The 24,886-nt window shown below is 40.0% G+C and overlaps 1 protein-coding gene and 1 non-coding gene across 4 annotated transcripts; both read left to right on the top strand.

The window, feature by feature from the left end:
- The first annotated feature begins 12,663 nt into the window (after nt 1-12,663).
- On the top strand, nt 12,664-12,769 carry LOC141636660 (small nucleolar RNA R71). The gene has a single exon (XR_012541260.1). It is a non-coding gene; the product is annotated as a small nucleolar RNA R71 (small nucleolar RNA).
- Nucleotides 12,770-16,904: 4,135 nt separating this feature from the next.
- Nucleotides 16,905-24,010, top strand: LOC141633995 (uncharacterized). 3 transcript variants are annotated; one of them, XM_074446333.1, is made up of 6 exons: nt 16,905-17,418; nt 17,523-17,604; nt 20,186-20,905; nt 21,040-21,294; nt 22,353-22,516; nt 23,790-24,010. In XM_074446333.1, exons 1-5 carry the CDS (start codon nt 17,031-17,033, stop codon nt 22,510-22,512), a joined length of 1,605 nt encoding a protein of 534 aa, XP_074302434.1. In that variant the 5' UTR covers nt 16,905-17,030; the 3' UTR covers nt 22,513-22,516; nt 23,790-24,010. The 3 variants fall into 3 exon arrangements, with proteins under 3 accessions (XP_074302434.1, XP_074302433.1, XP_074302436.1); XM_074446332.1 differs by lacking the exon at nt 23,790-24,010 and having other exon boundaries at nt 22,353-22,724; XM_074446335.1 differs by lacking the exons at nt 22,353-22,516; nt 23,790-24,010 and adding an exon at nt 22,264-22,338.
- The last annotated feature ends 876 nt before the right edge of the window (nt 24,011-24,886 follow it).

The raw sequence follows: 24,886 nt of genomic DNA, 5'->3' as shown, positions 1-24,886 counted from the left end.
CAAAAAGTAACGGGCCGGAGGGAGGTGGACATGAGCGAGTCTGCGCTCCTCAAAAGGGAGCTGAAAAACTCAAGAGACAGCTCCTTATAGGTCATGGCACTCATAGTGGTCAGTCCAGTCATCCCCGCCCCGTTCAAAATCTCGGCTACAGGCTCGTAAATACCCAACTTCTCAAGGGATTTCCTACACAAAAATTTAGTAGAAGCAAAGTCACAGCTCTCTAAATCATAAAAACGGGTACAATGAACTGAGTTAACGAAGCGTACTTCTGGTAGTCAGGATGTGGGTCCAAAGACTCATCGGCACGGAACGTGGCACTTCCAGCAGCAGGAGTGCCTCGTCCTCGACCCCGTCCACGCCCTCCAGTACCCGAAGAAGAAGCCAGTCCAGTAGCTGGGCGAGGTACTAGGGCAGCCCTGTAAGCAGCTATGACAGCCGGTGACGATGCAGCAGGGGTCGTCACCGTAGAAGGTACGGTACCAACAGTAGAGAAAGTGGAAGCGGCAGTACTAGTAGTAGAAGCGACGATGGCAGCAGCAGGGACCACCGTCTCAATCAAGGATGAGGTAACAGTAGAGCTAGTCGACGACATTGTGTTACTATCCATCCTAGTCAATCAAGTAAGGGCAAAAACTAATCAATTAAACACGGTTTCCCTAAATTGAGCACGATTTTTCGAAAAAGTCGAACCCTAATTGCCTAAATTAAGTAAAAAAAAAAGCAATAAATCAACAATAAACAGAGGGAAACACTTACTTTATTGAAGACCCACAAGAAATCGCAGATTAATCGATAAAAAATGCAAGAAATTGGCGGATTTCGACTAAAACCCGAACAAACCCTAATATCCCAAATTAAAAGCAACAAGGACGAAATTTAAGGGGAAATTAGGGGGCAAATGTCGATATTAATACACGGAATGCAAAGTGGGTGATGATTTTGGCAATAGGGAAGGTTAATGGAAGTTTTAGGGGATTTTCGCAAGGTATATCGCACAAAAGGGGAAGAACAAATGTTGGAATGAAAAATAGAAGTTGAAAAGAATGACTTCCTGTGTGTTATAAGCATATTCACTCGATCAAGTGGTTTGAAAACACTCGATCGAGGACTCTAGCATCCATTCTGCTCGATCGAACACATTTTCCCTCGATCGAGAACTCCTTTATTTTCACAATTCGATCGAGTGGCTGAAACAACTCGATCGAGTTCTTTTGCTGGGCAATCCTCTCGATCGAGTACAAAAAGCACTTGATCGAGGTGTCTTCCTATGGCACACGTCCCAATGCGACATATCTGTTGGGGTTGGTGTCCTTAACAGTTAGTGCAAGGACTTATAAACCTCTAAAAGGATCAAAGGGCATACTTTTGGTATTATTATCAGTTGATCCACGTTTATCAATAACGGTTGGCTTGCTAGATAAGTTTGACGTTATTGTCATACAGATGGCGGTGATCAACTGGTCCCTAAAAGTCACACCTATAGGACACGTTCGAGAGACATGACCGTATGAAAATACAGTCATGTAGATGCCAAATTTGACTAACCAGTTAGTCCGAGTTATTTGACTAGTAATTAGTCAAAATGTGATGTAGAGATATTATATTTAATACGAATTAAATATCATGGGCTAAGGCGAATTAACCAGTTAATTCGTAAAATTAAATATAAGCGTTTTATATTTAATTAAATGTATATTGAATATTAATTATACAATATCGTTTTTGTCGGACATGTATTAATACTTCAACTAACCCGTGTTATTAGTTGATGTTTTAATAGCCGATAACCGATGACGACTTATAATAAGAAACCGCGTCATATACATTTAGCGAGACGAGTCGGATCAGTCGGATCACGAGTTAAATGAGGAGAAAGTGGAAAGCCCACTCCCCCCTCTAGTGACCCGCGGACCGAGGTCATCAAAAGGAGAGGTTTCTTCTCCTTTTGAAACAAAATTCATTTGGAAAAAAGAAACTAGGGTTTTGAAGAGCATTCTCCTCTGAAAAACCGAGATCTCTCATCTCGAAAAACTCACATCAGTTCTCCCAATATTGCAAGGCAATCGGAGAACACCATCTAGCACAAGGGCATATCTCGGACAAGTCTTGGGTGCAACAATTAGGAGGGAATCTGGTTTGATTTCTGTTCTTTACGCCGTGCATCAAAGGACCCGAGGTTGATTTCTATACATTAATCATTTCATTATGTTTTTTCGTTTTATGACTATAAATTGCATGTTTAAATTTACGTTATAGTCCTACAATTAAAGGGTAGTATACGGATATTAACCCACAAGTGGTATCAGAGCGAGGCCACGTAAATTTTTCTATGTGTTTTTCATAAAACGATCTTGAAACGATTTTTGCTTTGTCTAAAAATCCGTGCGGCAACAGTAATTCTCACGGCAGAATTTTGTTTTGTTTTGGTCATTCATGGATTTAAAACCGTGTCTTGTGTTTACACGGATGTTTGATGTTGTTTTCGTTTGGATATTATGCATATTGTTGTTTTACACGATCATTATAACAATATGTTAATGTCTAGCAATTTGTAGAATTGATTTTAATCAGTTTTGATCTAAATTGCGGTTGTTTTGTTTCGTCAAAACTGTTTCACGAGGGTTTGAAATTTTCAGAAAGTTTTGTACTCGATCGAACAAGTTTTTAATCGATCGAGTGGTTTTTCTGTCTTGTTTTTGCTCGATCGAGTCCCTGTTGTACTCGATCGACCCCTTTCAAAACCCCACTGCTCGATCGAGTTGTCCTCGTACTCGATCGAGCAGATTTGCTGATAAAGGTACTCGATCGACCACCAGTTTAGTCGATCGAGCACTTTCTGATTGGCCCTCCACTCGATCGACTTGCAGTTCAGTCGATCGAGTCCCTTTTGTCCCTCGATCGAGCACTTATGTCCCTGGATCGAAGGATTTCTGTTTTGACAGCTTTGAAAATTTATTCTTTTTGCTTTAAATTTTCTTTTGGCCTTAATATGTACTTTATACGGATATTGTACACTCGCTATGATTGTGAAACGGTTCACACACGTACCATTAAGTTATTTTAAAGCGTATTTAAAGTAACGGACTGTATTGGATTAAAATTAAATAATAGAAGCGGTTTTATCACATGGATTTTAATCATTAAAAGGTGGTTTGGATAAATTTAACATAATTACGGAATTATGTCACGAATGAATTTGTTTTTAGTTGATGCATTTTTATTTATCGTTTTTTTTTTGAATGCTTGTGAATGCCTTTTATTACGTATTTAATTTTTACAATCAGTTGTAACTTAGTGTGGCCTTAGTAGAACGTGTTACCGTAATGATGGAACACGGTCTTGGTTGTATTTTGAGATTTCGTATCTCCGTTTTGGATTTTTCACTTGTAATTACAGTTTTTAATTAGAATGTAAATAGGTTTATATTTTGTAATTTTAATTGTAATTTTTGAGAAGACCAAAGATGGAGACCGGATGCTCACTCCCGCTACATGGATCAAGATGGAACATCAAGACAAGCTTTTCGGGTCCAACGGTGGATTCCAAAGTTGTATTATGTTCTTATACTAGGATAGGCCACACTAGGAAATTTTTATTTACGTATTGCATTCTTTCATTTATTTTTATGCAACGATAATATGCATCATTTTCCGCCTAAAAACCAAACCACCTAATTTATTGCATGAAAACTGAAACATATAGAGGTCACGAGTTAGTTTTCATTGACATTCTCATGTCACACGTTTTAAAGCCATCATCCAAATAAATTCATTCACGACAGACGCTAGTTATTCGTTCACTTAAAATGAATTATAATTTTGTTGATGGGATCTTCCTCGTATAAACTAAAATTGAGAACGGTCTTTATAGGTCAAACTCCAATGAGTCCCTTCTTCGTCGGTAGGCATAATATGACCCCTTCTACGTCGGGTAAGTTGGAACCGATTGACCTATTTTATCTCAACACTATGGTCACTCGTACGATCCTGTGATGATGGTGGACTATAGATAGGATTTACGGAAATCTATCGACCAAGAGTTCTTAGGGAAGAATTAGCTAAACAGTTGGCTTATCAATTTACAGAAATTGAGTCTTGGGATCACTTGTATCATTCTTGAGGGAGATCAATTATGCAAGTGCGAGAGTCTACATGTTTAAAATGAATTTTAAAATAGACTTAAATCACCTCGATGAGTTGCTTATTTCGTTTTGTTTTTCTTCCTTTTTCAGTGTAGAACACGAACATTTAAACTGCTAATAACATAATGGATGGCCGTGAGGACGACCCAATGCCAAGTGTCACATTGGACCGTGAGTCCTGGCTTCGGATCTTCATGGATCGATGAATCGTCTACTCGATCAAGAATGATGGATCAAACTTCACGGACCGGGAGGCGGCATTACGGAATGTCGCCATTCGATGGGAAGCTCAAATATCCGATTGAGCCCATCCCACCAAACCCAGGCCCCACGGCTGAAATTAACGAATTCGACAAGTATAACGATTTCGCCATGGAAGCGGGTGCGGTAAAGAACGTACTTATTTTTGCAATGGAATCCAATTTGCGTAAACGCTTCGTAGCTCAAAGTGCAAACAAGATTTTCACTACACTCACTAGGGAATTCTCAAAAGCACCGAGAATCGTGACCTATGAGCTTACCACTCGCTTCTTTGATGCGAGACTCGTAAGGGCCAACCAAGTTAGCCCACACATTCTCAAAGCATGATTGAGAATGTCGAGAAGTCGGAGACCTTTGATTGTAAGATCGGCGAGAACATTGTTATTGACCGCATACTTCACTCACTCCACGATGGTTATTCGCAATTTAGAGCGAATTACTATATGAATGATTTGAAGAAAACTCCCCATGAATCGCACTCCTCCTCGTATGCACCGAGAAGGACATGAAGTTCGGTGGGAGCATGAAACAGGATGTTCTCGTTGTGTCAAACAAGGGCAAGGGTAAGGGCAAAGTTCAGCCCGGGGCCTAAGAAGAGGCAAACCGAAGTTTAAGAAGTCGGGATCGGGTAAGAGTGGGCTGTTGAGGCAAGTAACTCATCAGCGCGACAAAGAGCAAGACCGAAAACATGGAATGCCATCATTGCCACAAGATTGGGCATTGGAGGCGTACATGTCCTGTTTATCATGAGGACATAAAAGCGGTCGCGTTAAACCCGTTGGTATGTCTTCTCCTTCTACTTTTATTCATATGATTGAGATTAACCACGCAAGTTACGGAACTTGGGTACTTGATACTGGTTGTGGTTCTCATCTGTGTAATCATGTGCAGGGCCTCCGAAATCTCAAGCCTCTCGTAAAGGGTGAGGTTGACCTGCGTGTTGGGAATGGAGCAAGAGTGGCTGCCATCTCAAAGGGGACATATGTGATCCAACTTCCTAGCGGATTTGAGTTGTCTTTATATGACTGCTATTATGTTCCTAGTCTTTCGAAAAACATTATTTATTTTCGCACTTAATAAACTTGGTTTTTCATTTGTAATAGAAAATAATACTTGCATTTTCTCATTACACGATATGATTTCTGGTAAGGCGAGTCTCCATGAACGGAATTTATGTTTTAGATCGACTCACACGGAAATATTACACGTAATGAATAAAAGGATAAAGGTTGGTGACAAAGATCAAACGTATCTATGGCACTGCCGTATGGGACACATCAATGAGAAACGCGTAAAACAGCTCATCAAACATGGAGCTATCTCGGCCTTTGATTTTCAATCATTTGGCACGTGTGAATCATGTCTCATCGGTAAGATGACTCGTATTTCCTTCAAAGGTGTTGGAATGCGCGCTGCTGACCTATTAGGACTCGTACACACGGATGTATGTGGCCCTATGTCAATCACCGCACGAGAAGGCTATAGATATTTCATCACTTTCACGGACGATTTGAGTAGATATGGCTATGTCTACTTAATGAAGCACAAAAGTGAATCCTTTGAGAAATTCAAGGAATACCAAAATAGGGTACAGAACCTATTAGGTAGAAAGATTAAAACACTACGTTCAGATCGTGGTGGCGAGTATCTTTCTCACGAGTTTGATCAACACCTCAAAGACGGTGGGATTGCCTTACGATTAACTCCACCCGGAACACCTCGGTGAATGGTGTGTCCGAACGGAGAAATCGAACACTACTTGATATGGTTCGATCCATGATGAGTCACACGATATTACCTGATTCATTGTGGGGTTATGCTCTTATGTCAGCCGCTCTAATACTTAACCAAGTCCGTCTAAAGTCTGTTGACAAGACTCCATATGAATTATGGAAGGGAACGGTCCCTAACTTGTCCTTTATACGGGTTTGGGGCTGCGAGGCTTATGTCAAGTGGAGACACGAGGATAAGCTCGGCCCGCGATCGGTCAAGACATACTTTATAGGTTATCCTAAAGGAACACTTGGTCATTACTTCTATTCGCCAACCGAACAACGCGTTTTTGTTGCGGCTAGTGCGACATTCTTAGAGAAGGAATTTCTCGAGAATGCAAAGAGTGATAGAACCTTCGACCTGTCGGAGATTCCAGAACCAAACACCGAGCAACCATTGGAGGAACCGATTCCTTCAATCCCGGCTGCGGTGAATATTCCTGAGGAACCTAGGAGGTCGGGAAGAGTCTCTATTCCTCCGGACAGATACATTGGTATGGTCGAGGAACATGACATAGATGACGTTCTACTCTTAACGAGTAGTGAACCCGCAACCTATAAAGGTGCCATGACTAGTTCTGACTCAAAGCTATGGCTTGAGGCCATGCAATCCGAGATGGACTCCATGTATGAGAACAACGTGTGGGATCTTGTTGACTTACCTGCTAAGGTTCGTCCCCTTCAATGCAAATGGCTTTACAAGATAAAGCATTCTGTGGAAGGTCAACAAGATATCTACAAAGCACGACTAGTTGCTAAAGGTTTCACCCAAGTGCCAGGTCTGCACTACGATGAGATTTTTGCACCCGTAGTCATGCTGCGTTCCATTCGGATTATCTTAGCGATCGCCGCTTTTCATGACTATGAAATTTGGCAAATGGATGTGAAAACCGCCTTCTTAAATGGTTTTTTGGAGGAAGAGTTGTACATGGTACAACCCGAAGGTTTCATTGATCCAATACATCCTAAGAAAGTGTGCAAACTTAAGCGTTCCATTTATGGACTTAAGCAAGCATCAAGGAGTTGGAATCATCGCTTCGACCAAGTGATAAAAGACAATGGATTTACTCGATCGGTCGAGGAACCATGTCTATATATCAAGTCGAGTGGGAGCAAGATTGTCTTCCTAATATTGTATGTTGACGACATACTCCTGATTGGGAATGACATACCTCTCTTAACTTCGGTGAAAGTATGGTTGAAAAACCATTTCCGGATGAAAGATCTGGGAGAGGCACAAAGAATTCTAGGCATCCGTATCTATCGAGATAGATCACGACGGATGTTATCTCTCGATCAGAGTCTTACATAGACAAAGTCCTAGAGAGATTCAAGTATGACTAACTCCAAGAAGGGGTTCCTTCCTATGGCTCCAGGGGTGCATTTGAGCCGTCTCGTGCACCAGAGACACCGGAAGAGAAAGAGCGCATGACACGGATTCCTTATGCTTCGGCTATAGGATCAATCATGTATGCCATGATATGCACACGTCCGGACGTGGCATATGCATTGAGTATGACAAGTCGATTCCAACAAAGATCCAGGTGAACAACATTGGTCGGCTGTCAAGAACATTCTTAAGTACCTACGGAGGACTAAAGATTGGGCATTGACTTATGGAGGCTCTCAAACGCTATGCGCAAATTCTGCAGATGCTAGCTTCCAAACGGATCGAGATGACTCGAAATCTCGGTCTGGATTCGTTTTTACTCTTAATGGCGCTATGACCGGTGGAAGAGTTCGAAACAAATCACATTTACACAGATTCTACGATCGAGTCCGAGTACTATGCCGCGTCTCGAAGCTACAAAGGAAGCGATATGGATGCGTCAATTCTTACATGGGCTCTCCGTAGTGCCTAGTTCGAATGACCCGATCACCATCTATTGCGACAATAGTGGTGCCATCTTCCAAGCCAAGGAGCCAAAGTCTAGCAACAAGTCTAGACATGTACAACGGAAAGCTCATCTAATCCGGGATTACGTGGAGCAAAAGAAGAGTGATAGAAAAGATTGCTAGATGATAACATAGCTGATCCTCTCACTAAAGCATTACGACAAGATAAGCATGAAGGGCATGTTAATTCCATGGGAATTAAACGTGTTCCTAAGTTGTAGTACTCTTTTATGGATCAGATCCATTCTCTCTTGTACTCTATACGACATCATCGTTTTGATATTTTATATATATTTTGTTTTTCATGTGGATTTGTACGACAAATTTTGAACACCACAAAGTGAACGGAACGAACATTATATGTTTCGGTCCTTAATTGCCCACATGAGCCGATAACTGGCAATTATTTTGTGACGTTGGTTGATGGTGGGTTCAACGAGCCATAAGTCAACCGGTTGGTGACCAATCACGGAGGCGATCTATACGGATATTTCGTAGGACACACTTGTGACATCGACGTGGAGTCCTAAATGTTTTATAACATTCGTTGCCCGGTCGTGGATAGGACCTCCATGGTGATCCTAAGAGTCGATTCTTTTGACTATCGATTGTCTCTTGAGACTAAGGCAGATTTTGGGTGACTTTGGTTTCTTTCTCACGGTCATCCGTAACAGGGGGCCAAGTAGATTTTTTTAAGGTCATTTCATGCGTGCTTAGATCGGAAGGAGTTCGAGTTGAAGGAAATATTCAGCCTTTATCAGTTACTCGATATTTCTCAGGGCCACTCGAGGAGTCAGAATCGAAATGCATGGCCATGCTCGGATACGGATTCGTTTTATCGGTTAAGTTACTCTCTAGTCGGGGAAACCACTCTTGATACTGATCGATTGTAAAATACGACCTTTGTGGATCCGGATCGCAAATTGTTTTACATTGAGTGGGAGAAATTTTAAATGAATATGAGGATCGGTTATCGCACATACACTTGTACGGACAAGTGGGAGTTTGTTGGAGCTTGTGTCCTCCAGTTAGTGCGGATAACGTCATTGCACATACACTTGTACGGACAAGTGGGAGCTTGTTGGGGTTGGTGTCCTTAATGATTAGTGCAAGGACTTATAAACCTCTAAAAGGATCAAAGGGCATACTTTTGGTATTATTATCAGTTGATCCACGTTTATCAATAACGGTTGGCTTGCTAGATAAGTTTGACGTTATTGTCATACAGATGGCGGTGATCAACTGGTCCCTAAAAGTCACACCTATAGGACACGTTCGAGAGACGTGACCGTATGAAAATACAGTCATGTAGATGCCAAATTTGACTAACCAGTTAGTCCGAGTTATTTGACTAGTAATTAGTCAAAATGTGATGTAGAGATATTATATTTAATACGGATTAAATATCATGGGCTAAGGCGAATTAACCAGTTAATTCGTAAAATTAAATATAAGCGTTTTATATTTAATTAAATGTATATTGAATATTAATTATACAATATCGTTTTTGTCGGACATGTATTAATACTTCAACTAACCCGTGTTATTAGTTGATGTTTTAATAGCCGATAACCGATGACGACTTATAATAAGAAACCGCGTCATATACATTTAGCGAGACGAGTCGGATCAGTCGGATCACGAGTTAAATGAGGAGAAAGTGGAAAGCCCACTCCCCCCTCTAGTGACCCGCGGACCGAGGTCATCAAAAGGAGAGGTTTCTTCTCCTTTTGAAACAAAATTCATTTGGAAAAAAGAAACTAGGGTTTTGAAGAGCATTCTCCTCTGAAAAACCGAGATCTCTCATCTCGAAAAACTCACATCAGTTCTCCCAATATTGCAAGGCAATCGGAGAACACCATCTAGCACAAGGGCATATCTCGGACAAGTCTTGGGTGCAACAATTAGGAGGGAATCTGGTTTGATTTCTGTTCTTTACGCCGTGCATCAAAGGACCCGAGGTTGATTTCTATACATTAATCATTTCATTATGTTTTTTCGTTTTATGACTATAAATTGCATGTTTAAATTTACGTTATAGTCCTGCAATTAAAGGGTAGTATACGGATATTAACCCACAATATCTTCCCCAAACCTGCATAGAAACACGCAAAAACACTTCCCGCAAATACCAAATCACAAAAATAAGCAGTCTATATTTGGTTTTCGCTAAAACTAACTACGCTACTATCTAATAGTCTAAAAACGCAATTAAAATGTCTTAACGGAAATTCAAAATTACAGATTGTTACAACGGAGCATTCTCCGCTTATCGTCTAAAACACTGTAATAGCCCACAAGAGGGCTTTTAACTGAAGGAGGTCCCTTCAGCATCTCGGACCGTCCTCTTTGATCGCCACGAGCTTGTACTCGAACTGATAGAAGGAGAATAATTAGCGTCCACATACGCCCTAACTTTCTTCTTCCCCTTGACATTCTCATCTGCATTGGTGGCATTCCCAACACTTGAATTGACTTCAACTGTACCTTGACCGATAGCATCTCCAGCACCCACTCTATCTGTACCTGTAGCAAGGAAAACAGCAGAATGGTCTTCCTTTTCACTCTCAATCTGAGGCGGAGGTGTTACAATAGCAGCGCAATATTCAATATTCTCAGCTGGAGTGTCTAAGTCTGGGTCATTAGAGGGTAAGGCATTGCAAGGTTGAACTTGCATGGGAGCCCTACGAGATTTGGACTGATGAAATATTAGCTCCTCATCTCCTACCTGAAAGGTAAGGGTCTTCCCCCCGACATCAATTACCGCGCGAGCAGTAAATAAAAATGGTCGCCCTAAAATAATAGGGGTATGAGTGTCCTCGGGTATGTCTAAGGCCACAAAGTCTGCAGGAATAAAGAATCTCCCGATCTTCACAAGTATGTCCTCTATTACTCCTAGTGGCCATGATATACTACGGTCGGCCATCTGAACAGTCATATTAGTGCAGTTAAACTTGGTCAAACCGAGCCTCTTAACGAGAGACAAAGGTAAGACACTCACGCTAGCTCCTAAGTAGCATAGCGTGTTGTCAATCAAGTGGGTCGCTATATGACAAGGAATTGAAAAGCTACCCGGGTCTGATTGTTTGGGTGGTGTCCTATTCTGAACTAAGGTGCTCCCTACTTCAGTCAAATCCACCGTTTCGTGGTCATTTATATGTCTCTTACGCGGTAAAATTTCTTTCATGAATTTCATGTAAGACGGTACCTGGGTAAGCAATTCGGCGAAAGGAACGTTGACGTGAAGGCTCTTCAGGATCTCAGCAAATTTCCCGAACTGTTGGTTGGCCTTGTTGTTCTGAAATCGCCTTGGAAAGGGCACCGCGATAGGAATTTCTAACCCCTTATTCCTTTCTTCCAATGTCTCGACAGGATCGAACTTATTTATACTCGCTCGGTCACTTTTACCTCTCGATCGAGGTCTTTCAGCAGCTTTTTCCCTCGATCAAGCTATTTCAGGCTCTCGATCGAAATCTTCTTTATTGGCATCGCTCGATCGAGGCATGATTTCACTCGATCGAACACTTTTCTCAAAAATTTCACTCGATCGAGGAATTTCATCCTCTCGATCGAATCCTTGATTTGCAGCTTTACTCGATCAACCCTCAATATCACTCGATCGATCATTATTCTCAGCAATTCTACTCGATCGACCTCCCGAAATGAGTCGATCGAGTATTTTCTTCGGATTAAGCATAGTTTCATCAATGGATGACTGTTCACTGCCTGCAACATCGCTTTTCGGGACTGATATGTCCTCAACAGTTGACATTTTGGGTCCTTCATAAGAAAGACCACTTCGCAAGTTTATCAGATTTATCGTCTCGTGCGGATTCTTCTCAGATTGAGACGGTAAATGACCCGGCTTCCTTGTGTATTGGCTAGCGGCAAGTTGAGCTTCTTGGGTCTCGAGTGACTTTATTGATGCTTCTTTCTGTTGGTCACTCATCTACAAATGCTTAGTCAAAGATTAGATCATCGACTTCAACTCAGCTAACTCACTTACTCCACTAGAAGAAGCTCCTTGATGCGGCGGTGGAAAGGATGGAGGCTTTTGAAAGCCTTGTTGAGCTTTGTGAAGAGGAACATAAGCTTGTTACTGCTACGGAGGAGGGGTTGGATTGAGCACATTCTGACTAGTCCATCTCAAGTTGGGATGGACTCCACTCTGATTATTATAATAGGAACCTCCTTGCCTATATTGCTGAAAAGCAAGGACTTGCTCCTTCTCTGTTAGACAGTCAACAGTAGTGTGACCGTTATTACTCCCACATCTCTCACAAGTAACGGCTTCATGTCTGGTCAACATGAACCGTTTGTTGATCACCAACAGCTTGCAACTCTAGCTTATCAAAACGGGCATTCATGGCTTCCAGTTGAGCCACAACTGCACTATCTACTGAAGAGACAATACGAATACCTCCTCTCGGGTTCCCATACTCAGCACAATGGGTAGCCATTTCTTCTATGATACCCCATCCCTTATCATCGTCATTGTTCTTCTGAAATCACCCATTAGATGAGGCGTCCAATATAGCACGGTGGTCATCATACAACCCATTGTAGAACTGGTTGCATAAAAACCACTGATCAAAACCATGGTGAGGAAGAGACCTCACCAACCTTTTGAAACGGCACCAAGCTTCATACAAGTTCTCATCAGGTGTCTGCTTAAAACTTGTAATTTTCCCTCTCAGCTGATTAGTTCTTTGTGGAGGAAAATACCTTTTATAAAAAGCAAGGGCCAGGCTCTCCCAGTCAGTGATACCGGCTGCAGTACGATCAAGATTAGTGAGCCACTCACGGGCTCCGTCGGTCAAAGAGAAAGGAAACAAGACTTCCTTAATATTATCCTGGGTCACTCCCTTAGTGGCGGGAATGGTAGAGCAATAGTAAGTAAAGACCTCCATATGTTTACGCGGATCTTCACCCGCCACGCCTCGGTACAGATTTCGTTCGACCAAATTAATGTAGGACGGTCGAATGTCGAAAGTATTACTATCCTTGGTCGCAAGACTGAAACCTTTAGGGATCGAGGGAGCTATGGGCTCTGAGTGACTCGCAATATTAGGCATATTTACTGGCTTTATAGCAGAAATAGAGTTGTCTTCTTCACAAGACGGATCTTCTGCAAAAAGAAAATGTTGTAGCTCGGGTTCAAAAGTACTCAAGTCTTCCTTTTGAATCTTCCTTTGCAGTCTTAGTCTATGCCGAAAGAATCTCTCTGGCTCAGGATCAGCAGGAACTAATTCTGACCTGTTTGACCTGGGCATACACAACATTGAAGGAAATAAGTGAGAACTGTCTCAAGGAATAAAAATTCCCTGAGACCAAAAGAAATAAATGAAGCAAAAACAGACAGACCCCAAAATTTGATACGGTCGTTATGTACCAAAAATAAATACCTAAATATAACTAACAGAAGCTAGTGATAAGTAGGGTCGATCTCCACAGGGAGGCAAGATATCTATCTGTAAGTCCGTCTATCTAAGTCATAAATGGGGGTTTGTATTTTGTTTTCTAAACTACTAGAGATTAAGGGCAAGAGCAATAAAGATAAGAGCAATACAGTAGGAAAATAAAGTTAAGTGATCAGATAAAAGAGGTATGTCAGGATTTCGGTTCACCATGGCAGTTTATCGACTCAGTCATAAATAGCCTAGACAATCTACTATGAGAAGGGCAAGGGAAAGGTCCTTCCGGTCCGCTATCCACCCTAGATTTCCACTAACTTAACTTCCATCCTCATTAGGGTAGTCTACTGTTCATAGCAGGTATGTTTATTCCAATCTTCCGATCCAGGAACAAAGTTAGCCGAATTAATGTTATTTAGAAGCGTGCACTCAACTAATATGTTACAGTTATATTGTTATGGTCACAGATTCTCACAGGTAAATCATCTAGTCTATTTACTACGTCGTCTCAATACTACCATGGATCCCCTAATCCTAACATAAGGAGATTAGCTACTCATGTTTTTAATGCAATCAACAATAATAACAATAAGCATACTAACAAAAGACATAATAACGGAATGATAATAGGGCATAAACTAATAAAAGAGCAATGAATGAGAGCAAACAAGAATTAAGATTAAAGAGAGAGGAAAGATTACAGAATTCGAACCCGGAGAGAAAAGAGGCAGAGAAAAGTTCAGCAATAATTAGAGTAAAGCAGTGTTTGATAAAACGTAATTAAGAGTATGAGTAATTAAGAGTCCAGAGATGTTTTAGACCTAATAATCACTTCCTTATATAGGGGAGCGAAATTATTAACAAAATAAACCTAACACGGATTTAGATAACCCGTGTAATCTAGCAAACTACTCGATTGAGTCATTTCAGACCACTCGGTCCAGGACTTCTCCAGCATAGTTGTTCGATCGAGCACTTCAGGCTTCTCGATCGAGTATTCCCATAAAAGCACATTTCGATCGAGTATATAAATCACTCGATCGACCTTCAACTTCTGCCAAAACACTCGATCGGATTCCAGAACATCTCGATCGAGTACTTTCCACTGAGATCAGCCTTCAACTCGTCTGGTCAGCTTCATAAGACCTTCCCTCACGCATCCCGAAGTACGACTTCCGCTCTAAATCTCCGTCTCCTTACAATGCATGCTAAATGGGACGAATAAGATGCGATTCCACTACTTTTGGGTCCATATCTGCAATTAAGACAAAACAAACCAAAGTGGCCAATTCGGGGCATTTTGCAATACAAAGTGATACAAAAAGGCATAGAAATGCGTGCAATAAGAGGCTAAAAGTCTATATAAATTGCACGTATCAGACACCACCATAAGCTACCCATCTCACCACCATCCTCACCAATCACATGATTAATGCCACCTGTCCCTTTATGCTATTTTAATCCTAATTTTCGATCCCTTGACAAAAACAAAATAAAAAGTTGATCATATATGATTGATGATTTGGTAAACCATTGATGAACCAATATTGGGGGATAAAAGATTTTCAAAAATGCCGATTAAAAAATGCTCTTTGTATAGTAAGGTTCTTTAATTGCTTTTATGGGCATTTGAAAATTGGGTTTCTTGAGTCTTTTGTCGGTTTAAACTGGGCAAAGTCAGAGCGTGGTCATTCGATGATGACGGCGCGGAATTGGGATCCGAAGGTGGTGGTTAGATGGTGGTGGAGGTGTATTTGGGAGGTAGTGTAGTGGGCAGGTCAGGGTAGCGATTTATTTTAGCTTTAACCTGAAATCGGAAACAAAAGCTAAAAAAAAGCTTAAATAAATTAGTAGTAGGAAGTGGTACAATTCTTTGATTTCTGAAAGTAAGCTTCTTTTGGCTTTGCTTTGATGCACTTCACCCAAAAATACAAGAATACTCCAGAAAGTCTAATTACAGAGGAAAATTGGGGAAGAAAGAGATGATTGAACATGTAGAAGACATCGACAAATTCGGTAGAAGTCCACAGATCAACATACAATTTGCTAAGAATGGATGAGGAAATATGGCGGCAGTTGTGCTTTTGTGGGGGGGGGGGGGGGCCGTAGAGAGGCAGTGGGGGTATTTTGATATAGTAGGTCATCTTAACTTGGTGTAGCAGTTCAAAATTAAGCTAGTGTATTTTGAGAAGAGAGTATGGAAAGTTGGGTTTATTTTAGATTAAAATATAGTTCGAATTATTTTGAAAAGATGGGTAATAGTATGGATTATTCGTATGAATTAAACCTAAAATATAAGTGTATTAGAGAGAAAATGTGACAAAGAAATGAAAAACATCTAAATTCTCATTGCCATCCTACTAACACAAACTCCGAATTTGTTATCAAAAGGAGGCGGCAAAAACTCAAAATAAAAAAAACGGAGGAGGAGAACAATCAAAACCCACAGAAGAGGGATGCTTTTTAGCAAGGCAGGTAAGGAGACTTTAATCAAGGTTGTTGCGCACGCTATGCCTACTTTCGCCATGAGTGTTTTCAAGATACCTTCGACCATTTGTGACGATTTGCGTTCTATGGTATCGGCCTTCTGGTGGGGATCGGAGAATGGGAGGAGGAAAATGCCGTGGGTGGCGTGGAGTAAAATTTGTCAGCCTAAGTGTCGCGGGGTTTGGGTTTTCGGAATTTTGCTAAGTTTAATAAAGCTCTTTTAGGGAAACAAGCTTGGAGACTAATGACAAATGATACTTGTCTTATGGCCCGAGTTCTTAAAGGAAAATATTTTGGTGATCGATCTTTTGTGGATGCGGAGCTTGGTCATAACCCGAGCTACACTTGGAGAAGCATTTGGGAAGGTAGAGAGGTTGTTATGAGGGGAGCGAGACGGCGGATTGAGGATGCTTGGAGCACTTCGGTGTGGTCGGATCCTTGGATCCCGAAGACTCAATCGCGACGTGTCATTTCTCCTAGGCTTGGTAACGATGTGGAGATGAAAGTTGCCCACTTGCTGCGTGAGGATGATTCGGGGTGGGATCGACAGAAGGTTAGTTCTCTTTTCTTTCCTTTTGAACAAGAGCGAATTTGTAAAATCCGTGTTAGTGTGGCTAGACTTGTGGATGATTGGTGTTGGGACCTCGAGAAAGATGGAAAATATTCTGTTCGCTCGGCCTATAAATTGCTTGTCGATGATCATGGTGGGATAAAACAATCGAATTTCACCCGGGACAAATGGCTTTGGAGTAAGATCTAGAAGCTTCCTGTCCTCCCTCGAATCAAGGTCTTCTTTTGGCAATTATATCACGACGGTTTAGCTACGAAGGCGAACATTGCCAAGCGGCTAAATGGTCATGATATGTATTGCCCTTTTTGTCATAACAGTATGGAGACGTGTCTTTATATTGTTCGGGATTGTAGGTGGGTGGAGGGGTTTTGGGAGGGGCTGGGGTTGGAGCTGTCGGTGGAAGGTGGGGGTGAGGGAGTGGGTGGAGGCTGATTTTATCTAATTAAACCCTATTGGATTCTTCAAAAAAAAATTAAAAACCCACATAAATGGCGAGCGAAAACCCTAGAAAATGGCGATTCACATGGGAATCACAATCTCACATCCCAATACTTAAACTTTACCTCTTTTCTCATCAATTCAATCCAATGAATCACTGTGACAAACTCATTATCGATTTAATTTTGGAAAAATCCATCCTGAAATTGAGTTGGAGTGATCGTAATCTCCTAAATTTAGTGAGTCTTATAGTTCCATTACCTAGGGTTTTAGTCGACCTTGAATCTCCATTACATTTCCGAACTCTTGATGATCATATTGAGGTTAAAATACCTCTTCTTCTTCCCGTTGATCACCCCATTGTTGCATCCTTCATTTCCGACCTTCATTCCGGGGGCTATGATGATCAACTTCTTACACCGCTTACTATGGATTCCGGTATACAGTTATGCTTTTATTTTGCTTTTGGCTTGATTGATGTAATCCCCAATCCCCAAATGTGAATTGATTATTTCAAGTTTCATTGCTGTTTAATTGATTAGATTTCAAGGAGTTGTCTTCCAAAGGAGACGTCCATGTTTACTGCAGAAGCTGTCGCTTTAAGTTGACTAACACTTCAGTTAGGTTAGTATTTTCTTCTTACGTTTACAGGCTAAAGTCGTATGCCCCAAATTACAATTTATAATCACTTAAATCCAAACACTAAACAGTAGTAGAGCGGAAATAAAGGTCGAAACTAAGAGAATTAGATTAACAATTTATGCAAATTAAAGTGTAAGCAAAGTCATCTCTAATATAATTAGAGATCGTAGTAACAAAAAGGGGGAATTTTGAATTGATTTTCTACTAAACTAAAATGGGTAGCTATTGCAAATTAATAAATAAAGCTAATGACTTTAAGGTGTATTAAATGATTTAAAAGGTCTCGGAGTCAAGCATATATCCACACTCAATAACAATTGATCACTGTAAAACGGTTTCAATTACTAATATTGATTACCGTATCGTGAATGACTAATTCAATTCTCCTTACGAATAGTCAATTAAAACGAATCCCGTTCTTAAACAACCTTAACAATCTAATTCAACAGCAGCAATATGATTTAGAGAATTCGATAGAGGGTAAATAGTGCATACAATTCAGTTGCACTTTAGATATTTATGTGAATTGCTTTTAAGTACTAATATCAACGTATCCCGTTCAATACTAATTCTTAGATGTTACAGATGTAAAGTTAATCAATAAATATCCTATTCAATTATCAATACTAACGGTAGAATGCAGAAATCGTTCACTAGTTGTACACCTAACATTCATATAATTAAGAACCAAGCAATTCACAATAATCAAGAAGAGAAATTAAAACATTCAAACTCACAATGCTTCAATTGCTTGAATCCAAGAGGAAAGATTAGTTGCACATCGTCTAGAATCCAAGAGGAAAGATTAATTGCACATCGTCTAGAAAATAACAATAGGGTTTTCTTTTTGATAAAAGCTGCGTGATAACGTTATAAGGCTAAGATAATAAGCTTAAATACCTTTCTAAGGAAAGTCAACTGAAAATAATTAAAGTCAAACCAAGTCTCGGAAATAACCGAGTCAAATAAAGAAAACAAACGAGCTAGATAAGAATAACACGACAAAAGACCAAGTCTAGAAAAGTTGTATTTGCGCGCTACTTGGACGAATGTCTATCGCGCGCTAGTCGTGCCTGGGTTGTGTGTAGGTCGCGCGTAGGTCGAATGTAGGTCGCGCAAATGTCTGTAACGTTGCTGGCAGAAATTCTTCTCCATCATACGACCAATCTACTCGAGCATTCTCGCATACGCATCTCAAGGTAGCTTAATAAATCTTCGGGCCCACTTATACTCAAAATTAGCTTCCGTTTTGACACATAAAACCGTCCTCCAAATAATCTCAAACATCCTACAACTAAGCTCCATAACACCGCTTGAAACAGTCAAAATCATACTAATCCTCTTCAAATAACTACGACCGAAGGAGACGTCGATGTTTGCTGTAGAAGCTGTCGCTTTAAGTTGACTAAGACTTCAGTTAGGTTAGTATTTTCTTCTTACGGTTACTTGAGTTTCAACATATTTTAGTAGTTGAGTTTTTCGAACTTGACTGTCCTGTTGCCACGTGCCTATGTTAGGTTTGAAATATGAGATTCCTTTACAAGTTGGTAAAATAGTGAGAGCAGGGTTACCTAATTCGCTCGCCCCCCCGAATTGCGAATTAATTCGCAATTCGTTTTCATCTTAATTCGTCCCAAATCACTGAGATGAGCGAATTATATGATTATGTTAAAAACCAAAAAAAAAAAATCAGGAAAAATTGAAGTATAGACAAGATACCTGATTATTTCGAAGTTTGAACTTTAAAGCCAAGCACAATGATTTGATTCACTATTGTAGATTTAGATTTAGCTTTAATTTGATTTTGATTTGGGAGTATGATTTTTTTTTAGCTTTGTTGATATAAAAGGATAATTATGATTTCCTTTTGCGAATTGGATTCGACGAATTACCGAATTTTAAAATAATGTAATTCGCTGTTCGCTAAATTGAGCGAATTGCGAATTAGAATTAAGAAAGCGAATTTAACGAATTGCGAATCCGGTAACCTTGAGTGAGAGCATGATTTAGCTTATTTAGAAATCCTTCTATTCATTTGAATTCGCTACATTATTTGTCAAATGTAGCAAACCTAAATCATATCCCATTTTTTATCCTTCTCAGTTCTCATGGTCAAATTATGTCAACATTGAACAATAGTTACGGTAAATTTTTCGGAATAGTATGAAGATGGTCAAAGCTAAAAAATAACTTTGCCCATTAAAGTCACATGTTCTATGTATAAACTGCTCTAATTGCTCTTAGGTCTTGACTTTCGATCTCACTACAACCTTGAAGTTCAGTACACTTGCGTTTCCAAACAGTTGACCAAGACAATTTCTTTTTGGTCCTTGCCAAGTTGTGCGGATATGTGGTGTGTGGATGTGTGTTCTTGGTTAAATTGTGATATTAGAATAGGTTTATGTTTTAAACGATCCCTTGTCTCTGGTAATGAATTATATCAGTTGACGGCTGAAAGATTTTAAAGAAAATGTCCTATGTCTGGTTAAGTTGCGATACAGTATAATTTTATATGCACATACATAAGATTCTTTGACCATCATGCTTCATATGAACATTCTAGGTGTTCGGTGGATTTGCCTTCTGTGAACTGGACTGATGTTGCTGACAATTGGTTTGGATCGTGCTGTTGCTCGTTTGGAAGCATTAGTGAGAAGCTTGTCACTAAATATGTCAAACTATATAAGTGCACAGAGGGCTCATGCTTGTTAACTTCAGCATCAATAATTCTTTTCAAGGATGATGTTACAGGTTTTCAAACCCTGTCACAGTCTCTTGTTGGGAAATGTGATGGCAAATTTAGCGATGATACTGTTACCGAGAGTTTAATATTACGTGATTCCTCTTCAGAAAAGGGCTCCATGCAACTCCAATCAGAGGAGCACTTTATGGATGGTGCCTTCAATGTTTCTGATGATCATGAGAAGACATCATTTACATCCTCTTGTTTTGATTTAGAGAAAGATACTGAGTCAGAAAACCACTGTTGTACACATGATGCTCCTAAGTCTTTCCCCAAGGACGAAGAGCTTAATGGATCCTTTTACCTTCAAGAAGAGCAGAAGTCGTTCCTAAACTGCTATCTTGGTAATGCCTTTTTGTTCACGCCATCTGGTCTTTCAAAAGACATTGAGTGGACTAATTTTTCTTGCCCTCAGTGTTCCCATGTTCTAGGCTCATTTCCTAGCACTGATGGGTCTGAACCATTAGACAGCGGTATTCGATTACTTAAATGTTACATTTCAGTTTCTTCTTCCTCTAGTGTACCGGATGGGTTGTTCAGGTAAAATTTCATTGGTTCTTGCTAGTGCTTCCTTTTCTGTAGTAATCATCTGCGTGATGTTTTAGGTTTCCGGACCTCAATATCAATTGTTGCATCTAATGAATTTATTTATTGGCTTGCGTCAACCTGCATAGGAAATATACATTGGAGAGAATGCTGACCTGTCAGCTTCTAGAGAGTGCAAAGGATGAACACTCTTTTCGCACTGTGGTTAAGGATTTGAAGACTAAATGTTCTATGTTGAATATGATTCTTGTCAATCCAAATTCATGGTGCTTTAGTGGTTGGTGTTTAGAAGATACCTCCGAGCAATTTGTAATGATCAATTTGCACCCTGTTGTCAAAGTACTTCTCTCACATTGCTCTGACAATCTCAAATCTGAAGTCAGGTCAGGCTCTTTTTGAATGCTTCATACATAGATTTCTTTTATCCTGAAATTACTTATGCGCTCCATCATAGGCATCACTTCCTCCAATGTCTTCATAAAGGCTCTTGTATCGAGTAAGGTAGGGAGGATTTAGATGGATGTAACCTTTCCTTAGCAATAAAGGGCGATTACCTCCAGTTGACCCACAACTGAAATCGACAACTAGATGCACACTTGTTGTGTTTATACATTTCGTCTCACCAAAGCACTTTCGATTTTGGCCATTAGTTAATGCTTAAAGTGTCACTTGTTTGGAGCTATGGTACTCGAACTTGGGACGGGTGTTTGTTTACACAAGTACATGTCTACTCATCATGAATCACAATCTCACATCCCAATACTCGACATATGGACACGTGTACAGGGACATATTTGTAAAACATAAATTTCATCAAAAATACTCCCACATGTAGATTATGTAAGGTGATACAGAGATGTGTGAGATATAATCATATAAGGCTTAAAGTTGTTAAATCACACGTGTACAAAGACATTCTTCAAACACATGAATTTTATATCACTAATATTCCTACATTTAGATTATTTAAAGTGGGAATACAGAGTGTGAGAGATAAGGCTTAATGTTTTTAAATCAAACTGCAAGCTTCATATATCAAATTCTTCCTTTTTAAATCAAGCCGCTTTCCTTGTGCATCCACTAGTAAAAATCATGATTTGTTAACTGTTGAGTAAATATTTTGTTTCCAATAGTGTTGTGTGTTTGTCACGTTTATGACCTCAATATCGAAGATTAATAACATAGGCTTGGGTACATGATATCCACCTAGTCAGGCAAACAACATGGTTTCTGGTAGTAGCTCCTCCTTCTGCGCGTTGGTGCCTGCTGCAGTATTGCCTTGCAGCACCCTTACCTTTTTAGGCTTTCACTTTCCTACTTGAGCTGTAATATGCTGTAATCCGTGCTTGCAGGAATAAGGAATTCGTCACATCAATTTATTGCTCAACCCCTTGATTACAGTTAAGCAGTTTATCGACTAAAAAATTCCTTTGATCTGCAGTATAAATCAAGATTGGGAAATGAAACACCAAGCTGACGAGGTTTATATGTTGAAGAATGTGATTAGAGAGCTGATGAGGTCTATGGATAGAGCAAAAGACTCGTATCCACCATCATTTAGTTCCACTCAGGGATTTCTGTTATCGTATATCCCTAGATGATCAGGTTTGTATCTTTGATTGTGTGGGGTTATGGTCTGGGAACAAAGTAGGAAAGAATAGTGTTCGCAAAGAACCAAAATGCAACTTCTGAGTATATAACACTACGAAGGGGTGGTGTTGATGTCAACAAAAGAATTCAGTGCTACAAATCCAGTTTTGATGCAGAGAATCGAACCTTAGTCATGAGTATTACCCGGCATGACGCATTTTGCTATTTCTAGTAGAATAGTTAATTGGGGTGGCTAGTGGCTATAGTTGCAGCTTCTTGTAGAATATTTAAACTGGCAGTCCGTCTTGCTTCAGACCGCCTTATTTTAGATCGCAATAAGACTTCTCACAAGTGAGAAGCACATGGGTGGTGGGACACCCCATGTGCTTTCCCACTCACACCCTAAATGAGTTTTTTGTGAGAGAAAATGGTATCCGTCTGAAATTTTCAGACGGATATGACGGTCTGAAATAAGAATTTGCCTTAAACTGGCTGTGTATAGTGGTGTTGTTCCTGATCCTTTTCGTCACATTTTTCCTGGGATTAGTTGTTCCTGATCCTTTTTGTTGCATATTTTGCTGGGATAAGTCCCTTATTTATCAAAGTCAAATTTATACTTATTCCTCATTTGATTCTCACACTAAATTTACGTCGACATCAACATGTTTCATCTGTGACTCGAAAAAAGGCCATATATTTCACACTATTTGTTGCTCATCTTGAGCACACCCCCAAGATTAAGTACACACACAACAAAAAAAGTACACAAGATTAATTACACCAAAAGAAACTATGCAATGAACAGGAAATCAACAAGTGATAAGACAAGAGATAGTCATTTGGTTCCACCACCAGTTCCAGAAAGATGTTCCATTATTCTATCTAAAAACCCTTTACTTTCTTCCTCTTGCATGGGCTTCTCGGTAACCACTTCCACAGCAGTTGCAGTAATACCGCCATGGACTTGTTCACCGGTACCTGTCATGCTATCGTATCCCCCACTATGTCGTTTTACTCGTTCACGAGTCTTGTCTCCGCCAATGTCGTATTCGCCACCATGCTCTCTTACCTCTTGGCTATGGGTCCAATCACCACCAGCATAATAGCCACTACCAGAATACTTCCATATCACGCATATTTATTATTGTGTTTTATAACTGTTGAATTTTATATCCTACTCGACCTTTTGGCTGACGTGTGTTTGTTGTGTCAAAATAAAATGATGGTTGCTTTAATTGATGACGTCCTGTGGTGAACCAACTAATATTTCTGGTTAATTGGGGAGCAGATTAAATAGCAGGTACTTGAGTTGGCTGACATGGGGGCACGGAATGCGTGAGGCTTGGACGACAGACTTAGGAGTCTAGATCACTTAGTTTGGACATTTATTCTTTTGTTATTCACTTTATTTAATTTCCGCTGCGAGACGTATTTAATTACTTTACGGTTATTAAGTTTGGAACATTGTAATAAAGGCCATTAATCGTTTAAATTTTTTAAAGTACTTTGGTTTCGTTTACCTTTGTAATCACTGCGTCAAGAAACTGAGATGGTAACACTTACATTTATCTAGGATTGTCTAGTAAGGCTCTTAAATAAATGAGGGTGTTACAAAAGTGGTATCAGAGCCTACGTTCCTCAGGCCTAAAACAAATGAACCCAATGAACTTATGATGTGTCTAATAAATGAACCCGGGTAGAAACTGTTAGGAGCCCCCTTAGGCTTGGGATGAGTAGGGGCCCCTCACACCAAACTTCTGGCCCTTTCAGTTTCGAACCGGTCACCTTGAGAAATTGAACGAGTGGGGTAGTTAGAAAGTTTTTTATGTCTTAAGGGTCAATTGTTTCTTTAAGATAGAAATTTCTAACTTTGTTGCAGGATGCGGATTGAGGTAAGTAATATGTGGCGTGATGGTTGGCCTAGGGCCGTGTAATACATGAGCTATTATTGGAATTTTTGTAAATTGGATGATGATATGTATCAAGTGGTGAATTGAGTTATTGAATGAGTTTATATAAATAAGCATGAACATGTTAATACCATGAATTATGTAATTTACATGAATGGATGTTATATGAAGTAGAAATATCATGTCTAGTGATATGCGAATTATGTGACCCCGAAACCATGTTTAATTGTAGTAATTTAATGGTAAGAATGATAGGTTTTTTTATGAATAGTGGTCGTATCACGGCTAGGCCGTGAGGTGTAGGGCCGTGGTGTCCGTAGGTAGGGTCACCGTGGTTGGCTGGTCTTGGGCCAGTCCAGTCAACCACATGTTTTGTTTGCAGGGACATTATTTAAAAACCTTATGCCTAAATTCCTAAGCAGAAGCTTATGTGTTTCGTTTTATTTCTTATATAATCATGCCTCCAAAGAAATCT

The sequence above is a fragment of the Silene latifolia genome, chromosome Y, assembly GCF_048544455.1.
Source record: "Silene latifolia isolate original U9 population chromosome Y, ASM4854445v1, whole genome shotgun sequence".
In the NCBI taxonomy this organism is placed as follows: Eukaryota; Viridiplantae; Streptophyta; class Magnoliopsida; order Caryophyllales; family Caryophyllaceae; genus Silene; species Silene latifolia.
This window is presented reverse-complemented; position numbering and strand designations above follow the sequence as displayed.